At 48.5% G+C, this 13653-nt stretch overlaps 1 protein-coding gene across 1 annotated transcript in view; it reads left to right on the top strand.

Annotated features, from left to right (window-relative positions):
• The first annotated feature begins 9594 nt into the window (after positions 1 to 9594).
• LOC134969663 (C-signal-like) overlaps positions 9595 to 13653 on the top strand; it is a 105891-nt gene continuing 101832 nt past the window's right edge. Inside the window, exon 1 of the mRNA XM_063945752.1 lies at positions 9595 to 9781. Coding sequence (XP_063801822.1) covers positions 9610 to 9781 — 172 coding nt within the window. The 5' untranslated portion in view covers positions 9595 to 9609. The remainder of the gene's footprint in view (positions 9782 to 13653) is intronic.

Below are 13653 nucleotides of genomic sequence, written 5' to 3'. Positions count from 1 at the left end.
CGGCCTGCGGGGGGAGGGTGTGCGCGGCGAGAGGGAGAGCGACAGCAGCGCTGGCTCAGGCGGGCAGGCCAGCGGAGTGGGCACAGTTTGGTGGGGGTCAGGGCCGCTGGCGCTTAGAGGCGCTGCCCATTCCCCACCGGGACAGGCTGGGCGCAGGGCGTCGGGGCCCCAGTTGGTGCCGGTCAGGCGCCCGGCGAGCAGGCGTGCACCCACACCGGCTGGGGATCCCGCGGGGGGCGATGCTGAGTTCTGGGGGGGTCAGGACCCCTCCGGGACACTGGCGTCGGCCCTGGCCACGGTGGTGGCGGCGTTGGGGCCGCTGGCCACGGCCCCGGGAGTGGCAAACAGTTCCGGCAGCGGCTGTCGGGTCCGGTACGCGGGCGGTGTCAGCAGCACAGCGGGTTGCTCGCGCCTGCAGAGAGCTCGGGGCGGCCGCGGCGCAGCTCGACCATCGTGCCGGGCGGGGCGAGCAGGGGCATTTAACGGCGACGCCTGCCCCCTGGCGTGATAGGCATTCGCCCCGACTGCTGTCTGTGTCCTCTGCTCTGTTTTCTTCTGCAGGTGAACGCGAAGACATGGAGATGACGGGGTCCGAGGATGAGGAGGTCGGACTTGCCACGCCGGAGGATTCCGTGTCCGAGCAGTCGACGGCGTCAGGTGAGGTGGTACAGTCTGTATCGGGCTCTAGTTCTGGCAGCTCTTCCTCTTCCTCCTCTTCCTCTTCTCTGTCGTCGCAGGCGTCCGAAGTCAGTAGTACGACTAGGGCGAGGAAGCGTGCGATGAAATTCGCCAAGAGGGCGGCGGGTCAGCAGGAAAGGCGGAAGAGGCGCAAGGGGCTTAGCAGGGACGCTCGCAGGGCCAAGAAGCACCGCGATTTGCCCGGGGTTGTCCGCTGCGACTACACTGCCGTGATGCGGGGGCTGAGGGACAGCTGCCGTAGGAAGATCCGCAAGGGGGATTACGTCGATGTGTTCGTCTTGACAAAGGACGCGAAGAAGGACTATAAGTCGGCGGCAGCAAAGAAGGGCATCGGGGCCGAGGCTTTCCGTACCTTCGACAATTGGCTGGCCGGCTTTTGGGTCTTCGCGGCCTGTTACCTAGAAGATAGGCCGAACGAGCACATGAACATCATTCGGTACCTGCATCTCATCCACGTTATGCAGCGCACATCGTCGGGCACTGAGTGGCGTAGGTATGACGAGGAATTCCGGGAGAAACAGGACGGGTTGCAGGTCATGGACTTTGGGTGTAAGGACGTGGAAGTCTGGCTCAAAGTCACTCGGGCTTCGCAACAGGCTAAGGAGCCCCGGAACGCGGGGGCGGACGGGCACCGCGCAGGGTCGTCCACCCAAGGGTCCGGCGCGGACGGCGGATTGGCCAAACCAGGTAGGTCGGCCGTCCGTGCAAGGGGGCAAGCCGCCGCAAAAGGGAAATGTTTCGCGTTTAACAACACGGCCTGTTCCTTCGGCAAGCAGTGTCGTTTTCGACATTCGTGCTTGCAATGTGGCGGCTCCCACCCAGCCTCCTCCTGCTTTAAAGGCAGTCGTCAGTGGTGCCCGGGGTAAGCAAACCTACCCAAGACAGCCCGCAGGCGGGAGCGCTCCACAGAGCTCCAACGCCAATTAATTTGGATACGATGGGCAAATGGTTGGATTGGTATCCAAATAAGGCAGATGCGAATTTTTGTTTTCCGGTTTTCGTTTTGGTTTTCGCTTGCCTGTTGCGAGCGAGGTGTCGTTTCGGGCCCAGCGGAACCTCCAGTCTGCCTGAGCCTTGCCGTTGGTGCTGCGGGAGAAAGTGGATAAGGAGGTCAGGTTGGGCAGGATGGAGGGACCGTTTATGTCAACCCCGGTGGATGGTTTGGTCATCTCTCCAGTGGGGGTGGTTCCCAAGAAGACTCCAGGCGCTTTTCGGCTCATTCAGCATCTCTCTTACCCGTCGGGGACGTCTGTCAATGACGCGATACCGCCGGCTCATTGCTCGGTGGTGTATCAGTTGTTTGACGAGGCGTTGGAGCTGGTCCGCGGTTACGGGACTGGGGCCCTCATGGCTAAGATTGATGTTGAGTCCGCTTTTCGATTGCTGCCTTTGCATCCGGACTCATTCCGTTTTATGGGTTTTCGGATAAGAGCGGAGTATTTCATCGACAAATGTTTGCCGATGGGATGTTCCGTTTTCATGCTCGTTTTTCGAACGGTTTAGCACGTTGCTGCATTGGTGCGTGGAGTCTTCGTCAAGGGGTCTCGGGGTCGCCCATTACCTCGACGACTTCCTGTGTGCGGGTCCGGCAAATTCACCGCGGTGCGGCGACTTGCTTTTCAGCATCCGAGCTCTGTTTTTCCACTCCGGCGTTCCCGTGGGCGAGGATAAAACAGAGGGACCGGCCTCCTGTTTGTCATTTTTGGGGATTGAGATTGACACGGTGGCGGGATCGTGTCGACTGCCTCGGGACAAGGTGGTGAAGCTCAGCGACGCTATTTTCCGGTTCGAGGGGTCGCGTAAAGTCACGCTGTGGCAGGCGCAGTCCTTGCTGGGCATGTTGAACTTTGCTTGTCGGGTAATCCCGATGGGCAGGGTTTTTCTGCCGGAAGCTAGAAAGGGCGACTGCGGGGTGTGCCAGACCACACCATTTCGTGCGCCTGTCCTCCGAGATTAAGAGGGATTTGGCCGTATGGGCCTCGTTCCTGGAGGACTTCAACAGGGTGTGTATTATGGCAGGCCCCAACGGTCGACAGCGCTAGGTTGCAGCTGTTCACCGACGCAGCAGGTGCCTCTGGATTCGGTTGCTATCTGGAGGGATCTTGGTGCGCGGCCTCTTGGCCGGCGGAATGGCGTCGCGAGGGTTTAACTAAGGACCTTTTGCTTCTTGAGCTTTTCCCTATTATGGTGGCGCTGGAGGTCTGGGGCAACCGGCTGGCTCATCGCAGCATCTTGTTCAGATGTGACAATCTGGGCGTGGTGCATGCGATACATAACCAGAGGGCGAAGTCGCTGGTGGTTCTGAGGGTGCTGGGACAGTTGCTAGGGACGTGCCTACGTAGGAACCTGTGGTTCCGCGCGCAGCATGTGCCTGGTCTGGAGAACGGAATTGCCGACGCATTGTCACGAGGACAGTGGGAAAGGTTTTGGTTGTTGGCACCCGAGGCCGACGAGCATGGTTTTCATTGTCCCGGTTATGTCTGGCAGGTGATCGGGCCGGACTGGAAGGTCTAGCATTGCGGTCAGTCGCGCCAACCACGCTGAAGGCTTACGGACAAGCTTGAAGCGAGTGGGAGGAGTTTGTTCGAGGACGAAATCAGCAAGGTAAGAGCGGGCATCGGATGATGTTTTCTTTTATTTGGCAGCTGTATGTTTCGGGTAGGTCCAGAGCGGTGGTATCCCGGTACTTGGCTGGTATTTCGTTTTTCAGCAAAATCAAGGGCGTCCCTGACGTGACGAAAAGTGGGATTCTGCTGAAGGCGATGAAAGGATGGGCGCGCGTCGCGCCGGCGCCGCCTGACAAGAGGCGGCCCATTGATGCGGCCTTGCTGCCGGCTGTCATCAGGGCGGTTGGAGGTATCGCGTCGTCCATGTTTGAGTCGCTGTTGTTCAGTTTGGCGTTCTCAATGGCTTACCACGGGGCCTTTAGGGTTTCGGAATTGGTAGCGCCTTCTAAGCGAGCAGATTCGCGCATGCTTGTCGGGGACGTGGTGGTGGGTGAGAGGTCCTTGCTATGCAGATTGCGTCGCTCTAAGACGGACCAAGTGGGGAGAGGTCGATGGGTCACCTTGGTTCCGGCACTTGAGGAGAGCATTTGCCCAGTAAGGTTGGCAGTGCAATATGCGGCAGTACGGCCCGAAGGTCGGGGGTCATGGCTGCTGCATTATGACGGGCTGCCGGTGACTAAATATCAATTTCGTTGGATGATGGGTCGCTGTCTGGCGAGCTTGGGCCTTCCACCCGCTGCTTTCGGGACACATTCCTTCCGCATAGGGGCTGCGACGTCGGCTGCGGCGGCGGGATTGTCCATGGCTGAAATCCAGGCGGTGGGGCGATGGAAGTCGTCAAGTTACAGACGATATATTCGCCCCGTTGCATGAGATGTTGGCTTGCGCGTGGTTTTTGTTTAATTATGGTTGTTATGATCATGTTGTTACGGTTCAGTACGTTCTTGTATTGTGCGTTTGTTTGTCTTCCCGTTTTATCCTACTCAGGGATTAGCCACTCGCCGTTGCTGGCATGAGCCGGCAGCGGGGGTCTGGAGTTCTTTTGCGATTTTTTGCCTGACTTGACGGACTGAATTCTAATCCACAATTCGGCTGATCAGTTCTAATCAAAGTCCCTCAGCAGGTTTGTACGCTTTCACCTCCAGCTGAGTTCTTACATGGTTTTTCCCTTGTTTATACCCCCCCCTCCACCCGTTTAATTTCTTAATTTAATTTGAATTTTCCCATTGTGTGTTTATGTACGCTTCAAATTGGCTAGAAGCTTGTGCAGATCGGCTAGGCCGTGACTTCTGCAATAAACGAAAACTCAAAATTTTTATTTTGGCAGATCCTTCAGGTTAAATGCATTTAATAAACAATGGATAGATAATTAGTAACCAATTTTACCCCTTTTCCTCCTCTTCAGGCTGGTTTGAAGATGACTTGACTATTTGGGTGGTTGGCCACTCTTATGTCTATTGGGCCGCCAAGTTTTTAGCCTCGGAGGGGACTCAAATGTTTCCTAGGGCTCAAAGAGTTCGTTGGCTTGGTTGGCGAGGGATGATGTGGACGGATTTGAGGAGTAGACTAGTCAGTCAGGCCAGCAAGCATAGAGTCCCTAGGGTGTTGGTTGTCCATTTAGGTGGCAACGACCTGGGGAAGAGGACATCTTTGGAGATGCGGTGGGCCATGATACAGGATCTGGCAAGTGTGGCCGCATCATGGACCAATTGTGTATTGGTGTTCTCCTTGATGGTGCCAAGGTTGAGTTGGCGAGGTGTGGCGGACGGTCGCCTGATTGATGAGGCCAGAAAGAAGGTGAATGGGGCGGTGGCGAAGTGGGTGTTGTCCCACGGAGACAAAGTAGTTTGCCACCCTAGGATTCGGATTTCCGAGACAGTCACCTTTTTCGGCCTGATGGTGTGCATCTATCCAATGAGGGGATGATGCTTTTCCTGGAGGATCTGTGTCTTGTGTTGCAGGAGTTAGGGTGAGGTTATGGTGGCGGTGCGAAGACTCTGGGGAGGAGTCTTTCGCTGTTGGCGGAAAAGAACGGCAGTTTGTAGTTGTATGGTAAGCTGTAGTGATTTACAGTTTGGTGTGGTTTAGGTGCACTCACCTCCATCGACTTATTGGCCGCTCGACCACCCGTCCGGGAGGCAGAGGCAGGGCACCCATCAGGGTGGGTAGTCACTGTGGGGGTTGAGTTGTCACCTATTACCGATTTTGATAGTTTGCAGTTAAATTAGAATGTTCTCGAATTTTAGCATTTTAAGGTTAACGTTAGTTTAATAGAGCCGTTCTTTTTTCTGCCACCATATGCCGGCTAAATCGGCATCTTAACAAAGTTTTCATTTACAGGTTTGCTATGGTTAGGGTCAAATAAATAGCTAGCAATTTTTCTGCCAAATTCAAGTCTCCGTGTCTTTATTTCTTGGTATTAGAGGTAACGAATGCTTTACTTTGAATGAAGGGGTCCACCAAATATCACTAGGATGTTTAGTTTAGCTGAGCAGTGTTAGAAGTGTAAAAAATATGTGAAAAAAGCTACAGAAATATAAAACACAAGCAGGTGGGCAGGCTCATATACTGGCCAATATATGCCAAGAACCTCAAATATTATATTATGGTTATAATAATTTTAATGGTGTCTGGTCCAGGCCCCGTTTCCATATAGTCTATATTATGTGTGTGTATACACACCTGAGGGATTGGGACAGCCCTCATCTCTGGATTAGCACCCCACCCACTGCCTCTCAGGCTTTTAAACAGGGAACCAGCACATTCTGACTGCACAAAAGACATAGGTATGATCCTTTTAATTATATACAAAGTCAGTTTGGGGGTGAGCTTTTGGGGCGTGGAGCTCCCTATATTGCTCTGGCTGGGCCACCTTGGGGCATCACCAGTGTCGGACTGGGGCATGTAGGGCCCACCGGGGGAATGCAGTTGTAGGGGTCCATGTTTAGGGGTGTGGCCAGTCTCCAGAGGGGGTGTGCCCAGCCACCACATTGGTTTGCCTAACCATTTTGCATTGTTGGTCCCCTAGATAAATATATACAGTAAATACTGTAGTGCATGCAACATAATGTACTAGATTAGTAACAGCACAGCCTGGAACCTGATTCCTAGAGGATGGGGTGGGCCCCTAGGCAGTAGGGCCCACCGGTGGTTTCCCTGGTACCCCTGTGGGCCAGTCCAACACTGGGCATCACCACCTTACATTTAGAGATGTGCACCAGAAATTTTTCGGGTTTTGGTTTTGGATTCGGTTCCGCGGCCGTGTTTTGGATTCGGACGCGTTTTGCCAAAACCTCCCTGAAAATTTTTTGTCGGATTCGGGTGTGTTTTGGATTCGGATGTTTTTTTACAAAAAACCCTCAAAAACAGCTTAAATCATAGAATTTGGGGGTCATTTTGATCCCATAGTATTATTAACCTCAATAACCATAATTTACACTCATTTTCAGTCTATTCTGAACACCTCACACCTTACAATATTATTTTTAGTCCTAAAATTTGCACCGAGGTCGCTGGATGGCTAAGCTAAGCGACACAAGTGGCCAACACAAACACCTGGCCCATCTAGGCGTGGCACTGCAGTGTCAGGCAGGATGGCACTTCAAAAAAATAGTCCCCAAACAGCACATGATGCAAAGAAAAATTAAAGAAAAAAGAGGTGCAAGATGGAATTGTCCTTGGGCCCTCCCACCCACCCTTATGTTGTATAAACAGGACATACACACTTTAACGAACCCATCATTTCAGCGACAGGGTCTGCCACACGACTGTGACTGAAATGACTGGTTGGTTTGGGCCCCCACCAAAAAAGAAGCAATCAATCTCTCCTTGCACAAACTGGCTCTACAGAGGCAAGATGTCCACCTCATCATCAGCCTCCGATTCCTCACCCCTTTCACTGTGTACATCCCCCTCCTCACAGATTATTAATTCGTCCCCACTGGATTCCACCATCTCAGATCCCTGTGTACTTTCTGGAGGCAATTGCTGCTGGTGAATACTTAAAAGGAAAAAAGTGAAAGGATAGATCAAAGGCGATAACAACAATCTTTAAAATTGGGTATACATCACATATTCTGTGGTCTCTTCAGGTGATCGCTGAATTAAAAGTCTCTCAATGTCCAGATGTCACACATGGAAGAAAGAGAAATAATGCAATCTATGGGTAATATTGCTTTAAACACTATAAACAACCAGCCTATGAGTGTCCAGAAAGGAGGCCTAAGGTGCCAGAACCCAAATTTGATGGTAGATAGGGATAGAGTCTCGCCACCACTCCGTAGGTATTTTTGGACGTACCAAAACTCACATCAAAATAGATAAGGACAGGTATATAAAGGTATCTTTAAATGCTATATCCACCGTGTCATAAAGCAAGAAGGAGTATTTTCCAATAAACGTACCCCACTCACTTTTGGAGGGGGATTGTTCCCACGTATAAAGGTATCTTTCAAATCAGGATAACATCCACGATAATCCAATAAAGTTTTTATTTAAAAGTTCATAAAAAACAGCAATAGGTTGTTTTTCTATGTGGTGTCCACTTTCTGATTTGTACAGGAAACATGCAGGTCAGATGTTATAGACAAAAATTGGCATAATCCGGTTTTATGTCAATACTGTCATGTAAAGCATACTTCAAAAAAATGGTATTCCATAGAAAAAACAAAAAATAATAAAAAAATTGATGAAAGAATCACTACCTGGTTTCACCAACGACGTTTCGACCTCCCTGGTCTTTTTCAAGGTGCCTATCCAGGTAGTGATAACACAGATATTTATACCCCCAAACAGGAAATGATGATTGTCCCACAGTATGCTGGGTAACGAATTGTTATAAAGAGCAAATAGCAAATAAAAATGATAAAGGAACATATTTATACATTGCAGGATATATTTCTTATTTCTTATTATGCCAAAAATGTTTTGGTTGTTGAAATTCCAGATAAGAACAGTGAGGATGGAAAAATCGCAATGACGGACGCCATGCGTTCCATCTTGCGTTCCACCTAACCGGAAATGGAGCTGCGTGCGTTCCACGCTGCGTTCCATTTACCGGAAGTGAGTCTAGCGGCTCTTCCGGCCGGCGATGGTTATGATTATCGGCAAAAGAGTCTCTCTAAACCTCCGTGTTATCAAGTAGAGGGGCTAAAAATGGCAACACATTCTACTAATACTTTAGTTGTTTAAAAGGAGCCTATTCAGCATATTTATATCGTGGAATTAGATTTCTCCACAAATGCATAAAAGGAATAAAAGTGAAATAAATAAACACTTCTAAAAATAAAACCAAAATTTTGTTTATGAGCTGGTGAAGATATTGATTCATTGCATGAACCATTTGAGCTCAAAGTCGGAGTTTAAACCAATAGGAATGAGTGTATTTAATTTGAATATCCAATTCATTTCTGACCTGGCCAGGTTTCCTTCCGTGTCTCTATCTCTCCAATTTGACCTCACTTGTTGAATTCCAAGGAAGAAGATGATTTTTGATGTTGAGCATTTATGTATTTTTAAAAAATGCTCTGATAGGGTGTGTGTTGTTACACCTTTTTTAATGTTACGTAGGTGTTCTGCTATACGAATTTTCAATGCTCTACCTGTCCGTCCTACGTAAAGCAAACCGCATTCACATTTAATTAAATGTGAATGCGGTTTGCTTTACGTAGGACGGACAGGTAGAGCATTGAAAATTCGTATAGCAGAACACCTACGTAACATTAAAAAAGGTGTAACAACACACACCCTATCAGAGCATTTTTTAAAAATACATAAATGCTCAACATCAAAAATCATCTTCTTCCTTGGAATTCAACAAGTGAGGTCAAATTGGAGAGATAGAGACACGGAAGGAAACCTGGCCAGGTCAGAAATGAATTGGATATTCAAATTAAATACACTCATTCCTATTGGTTTAAACTCCGACTTTGAGCTCAAATGGTTCATGCAATGAATCAATATCTTCACCAGCTCATAAACAAAATTTTGGTTTTATTTTTAGAAGTGTTTATTTATTTCACTTTTATTCCTTTTATGCATTTGTGGAGAAATCTAATTCCACGATATAAATATGCTGAATAGGCTCCTTTTAAACAACTAAAGTATTAGTAGAATGTGTTGCCATTTTTAGCCCCTCTACTTGATAACACGGAGGTTTAGAGAGACTCTTTTGCCGATAATCATAACCATCGCCGGCCGGAAGAGCCGCTAGACTCACTTCCGGTAAATGGAACGCAGCGTGGAACGCACGCAGCTCCATTTCCGGTTAGGTGGAACGCAAGATGGAACGCATGGCGTCCGTCATTGCGATTTTTCCATCCTCACTGTTCTTATCTGGAATTTCAACAACCAAAACATTTTTGGCATAATAAGAAATAAGAAATATATCCTGCAATGTATAAATATGTTCCTTTATCATTTTTATTTGCTATTTGCTCTTTATAACAATTCGTTACCCAGCATACTGTGGGACAATCATCATTTCCTGTTTGGGGGTATAAATATCTGTGTTATCACTACCTGGATAGGCACCTTGAAAAAGACCAGGGAGGTCGAAACGTCGTTGGTGAAACCAGGTAGTGATTCTTTCATCAATTTTTTTATTATTTTTTGTTTTTTCTATGGAATACCATTTTTTTGAAGTATGCTTTACATGACAGTATTGACATAAAACCGGATTATGCCAATTTTTGTCTATAACATCTGACCTGCATGTTTCCTGTACAAATCAGAAAGTGGACACCACATAGAAAAACAACCTATTGCTGTTTTTTATGAACTTTTAAATAAAAACTTTATTGGATTATCGTGGATGTTATCCTGATTTGAAAGATACCTTTATACGTGGGAACAATCCCCCTCCAAAAGTGAGTGGGGTACGTTTATTGGAAAATACTCCTTCTTGCTTTATGACACGGTGGATATAGCATTTAAAGATACCTTTTATATACCTGTCCTTATCTATTTTGATGTGAGTTTTGGTACGTCCAAAAATACCTACGGAGTGGTGGCGAGACTCTATCCCTATCTACCATCAAATTTGGGTTCTGGCACCTTAGGCCTCCTTTCTGGACACTCATAGGCTGGTTGTTTATAGTGTTTAAAGCAATATTACCCATAGATTGCATTATTTCTCTTTCTTCCATGTGTGACATCTGGACATTGAGAGACTTTTAATTCAGCGATCACCTGAAGAGACCACAGAATATGTGATGTATACCCAATTTTAAAGATTGTTGTTATCGCCTTTGATCTATCCTTTCACTTTTTTCCTTTTAAGTATTTCCTTGATCTGTTATTTGGACAGATCTTTTGAGGATTCAGATTGGGCTGATAACTTTGCGCCAGGAATTTACACTACTGTATTTCTACTGCTGCTGGTGAATGTCTCCACGGAGGAATTGATTTACAATTCATTTTGATGAACATCATCTTCTCCACATTTTCTGGAAGTAACCTCGTACGCCGATTGCTGACAAGGTGAGCGGCTGCACTAAACACTCTTTCGGAGTACACACTGGAGGGAGGGCAACTTAGGTAGAATAAAGCCAGTTTGTGCAAGGGCCTCCAAATTGCCTCTTTTTACTGCCAGTATATGTACGGACTGTCTGACGTGCCTACTTGGATGCGGTCACTCATATAATCCTCCACCATTCTTTCAATGGTGACAGAATCATATGCAGTGACAGTAGACGACATGTCAGTAATCGTTGGCAGGTCCTTCAGTCCGGACCAGATGTCAGCACTCGCTCCAGATTGCTCTGCATCACCGCCAGCTGGTGGGCTCGGAATTCTTAGCCTTTTCCTCGCACCCCCAGTTGCGGGAGAATGTGAAGGAGGAGCTGTTGACGGGTCACGTTCCGCTTGACTTGACAATTTTCTCACCAGCAGGTCTTTGAACCTCTGCAGACTTGTGTCTGCCGGAAAGAGAGATACAACGTAGGTTTTAAATCTAGGATCGAGCACGGTGGCCAAAATGTAGTGCTCTGATTTCAACAGATTGACCACCCGTGAATCCTGGTTAAGCGAATTAAGGGCTCCATCCACAAGTCCCACATGCCTAGCGGAATCTCTCTGTTTTAGCTCCTCCTTCAATGTCTCCAGCTTCTTCTGCAAAAGCCTGATGAGGGGAATGACCTGACTCAGGCTGGCAGTGTCTGAACTGACTTCACGTGTGGCAAGTTCAAAGGGTTGTAGAACCTTGCACAACGTTGAAATCATTCTCCACTGCGCTTGAGTCAGGTGCATTCCCCCTCCTTTGCCTATATCGTGGGCAGATGTATAGGCTTGAATGGCCTTTTGCTGCTCCTCCATCCTCTGAAGCATATAGAGGGTTGAATTCCACCTCGTTACCACCTCTTGCTTCAGGTGATGGCAGGGCAGGTTCAGGAGTGTTTGCTGGTGCCCAGTCTTTGGCACGCGGTGGCTGAATGCCGAAAGTGGCCCGCAATTCTTCGGGCCACCGACAGCATCTCTTGCACGCCCCTGTCGTTTTTTAAATAATTCTGCACCACCAAATTCAATGTATGTGCAAAACATGGGACGTGCTGGAATTTGCCCAGATGTAATGCACGCACAATATTGCTGGCGTTGTCTGATGTCACAAATCCCCAGGAGAGTCCAATTGGGGTAAGCCATTCTGCGATGATGTTCCTCAGTTTCCGTAAGAGGTTGTCAGCTGTGTGCCTCTTCTGGAAAGCGGTGATACAAAGCGTAGGCTGCCTAGGAACGAGTTGGCGTTTGCAAGATGCTGCTACTGGTGCCGCCGCTGCTGTTCTTGCTGCGGGAGGCAATACATCTACCCAGTGGGCTGTCACAGTCATATAGTCCTGACCCTGCCCTGCTCCACTTGTCCACATGTCCGTGGTTAAGTGGACATTGGGTACAGCTGCATTTTTTAGGACACTGGTGACTCTTTTTCTGAGGTCTGTGTACATTTTCGGTATCGCCTGCCTAGAGAAATGGAACCTAGATGGTATTTGGTACCGGGGACACAGTACCTCAATCAAGTCTCTAGTTGCCTGTGAATTAACGGTGGATTCCGGACACACGTTTCTCACCACCCAGGCTGACAAGACCTGAGTTATCCGCTTTGCAGCAGGATGACTGCTGTGATATTTCATCTTCCTCGCAAAGGACTGTTGGACAGTCAATTGCTTACTGGAAGTAGTACAAGTGGTCTTCCGACTTCCCCTCTGGGATGACGATCGACTCCCAGCAGCAACAACAGCAGCGCCAGCAGCAGTAGGCGTTACACTCAAGGATGCATCGGAGGAATCCCAGGCAAGAGAGGACTCGTCATACTTGCCAGTGACATGGCCTGCAGGACTATTGGCTTTCCTGTGTAAGGTGGAAATTGACACTGAGGGAGTTGGTGGTGTGGTTTGCAGGAGCTTGATTACAAGAGGAAGGGATTTAGTGGTCAGTGGACTGCTTCCGCTGTCATCCAAAGTTTTTGAACTTGTCACTGACTTCTGATGAATGCGGTCCAGGTGACGTATAAGGGAGGATGTTCCTAGGTGGTTAACGTCCTTACCCCTACTTATTACAGCTTGACAAAGGCAACACATGGCTTGACACCTGTTGTCTGCATTTGTGTTGAAATAATTCCACACCGAAGAGGTGATTTTTTTTTTTTTTTTTGTATTTTGACCAGGCATGTCAATGGCCATATTCGTCCCACGGACAACAGGTGTCTCCCCGGGTGCCTGACTTAAACAAACCACCTCACCATCAGAATCCTCCTTGTAAATTTCCTCCCCAGCGCCACCAACACCCATATCCTCATCCTGGTGTACTTCAACAGTGACATCTTCAATTTGACTATCAGGAACTAGACTGCGGGTGCTCCTTCCAGCACTTGCAGGGGCTGTGCAAATGGTGGAAGGCGCAAGCTCTTCCCGTCCAGTGTTGGGAAGGTCAGGCATCGCAACCGACACAATTGGACTCTCCTTGGGGATTTGTGATTTAGAAGAACGCACAGTTCTTTGCTGAGCTTTTGCCAGCTTAAGTCTTTTCTTTTTTCTAGCGAGAGGATGAGTGCTTCCATCCTCATGTGAATCTTAACCACTAGCCATGAACATAGGCCAGGGCCTCAGCCATTCCTTGCCACTCCGTGTCGTAAATGGCATATTGGCATGTTTACGCTTCTCCTCAGACGCTTTTAATTTTGATTTTTGGGTCATTATACTTTTGGGGGTCATTCCGAGTTGTTCGCTCGCAAGCGGATTTTAGCAGATTTGCTCATGCTAAGCCGCCGCCTACTGGGAGTGAATCTTAGCATCTTAAAATTGCGAACGATGTATTCGCAATATTGCGATTACACACCTCGTAGCAGTTTCTGAGTAGCTCCAGACTTACTCGGCTTCTGCGATCAGTTCAGTGCTTGTCGTTCCTGGTTTGACGTCACAAACACACCCAGCGTTCGCCCAGACACTCCCCCGATTCT

This window comes from Pseudophryne corroboree, chromosome 11, assembly GCF_028390025.1.
Source record: "Pseudophryne corroboree isolate aPseCor3 chromosome 11, aPseCor3.hap2, whole genome shotgun sequence".
Taxonomy (NCBI): domain Eukaryota; kingdom Metazoa; phylum Chordata; class Amphibia; order Anura; family Myobatrachidae; genus Pseudophryne; species Pseudophryne corroboree.
Note: the sequence above shows the minus strand (reverse complement) of the source record. Positions and strands in the feature narration are given on the sequence as shown.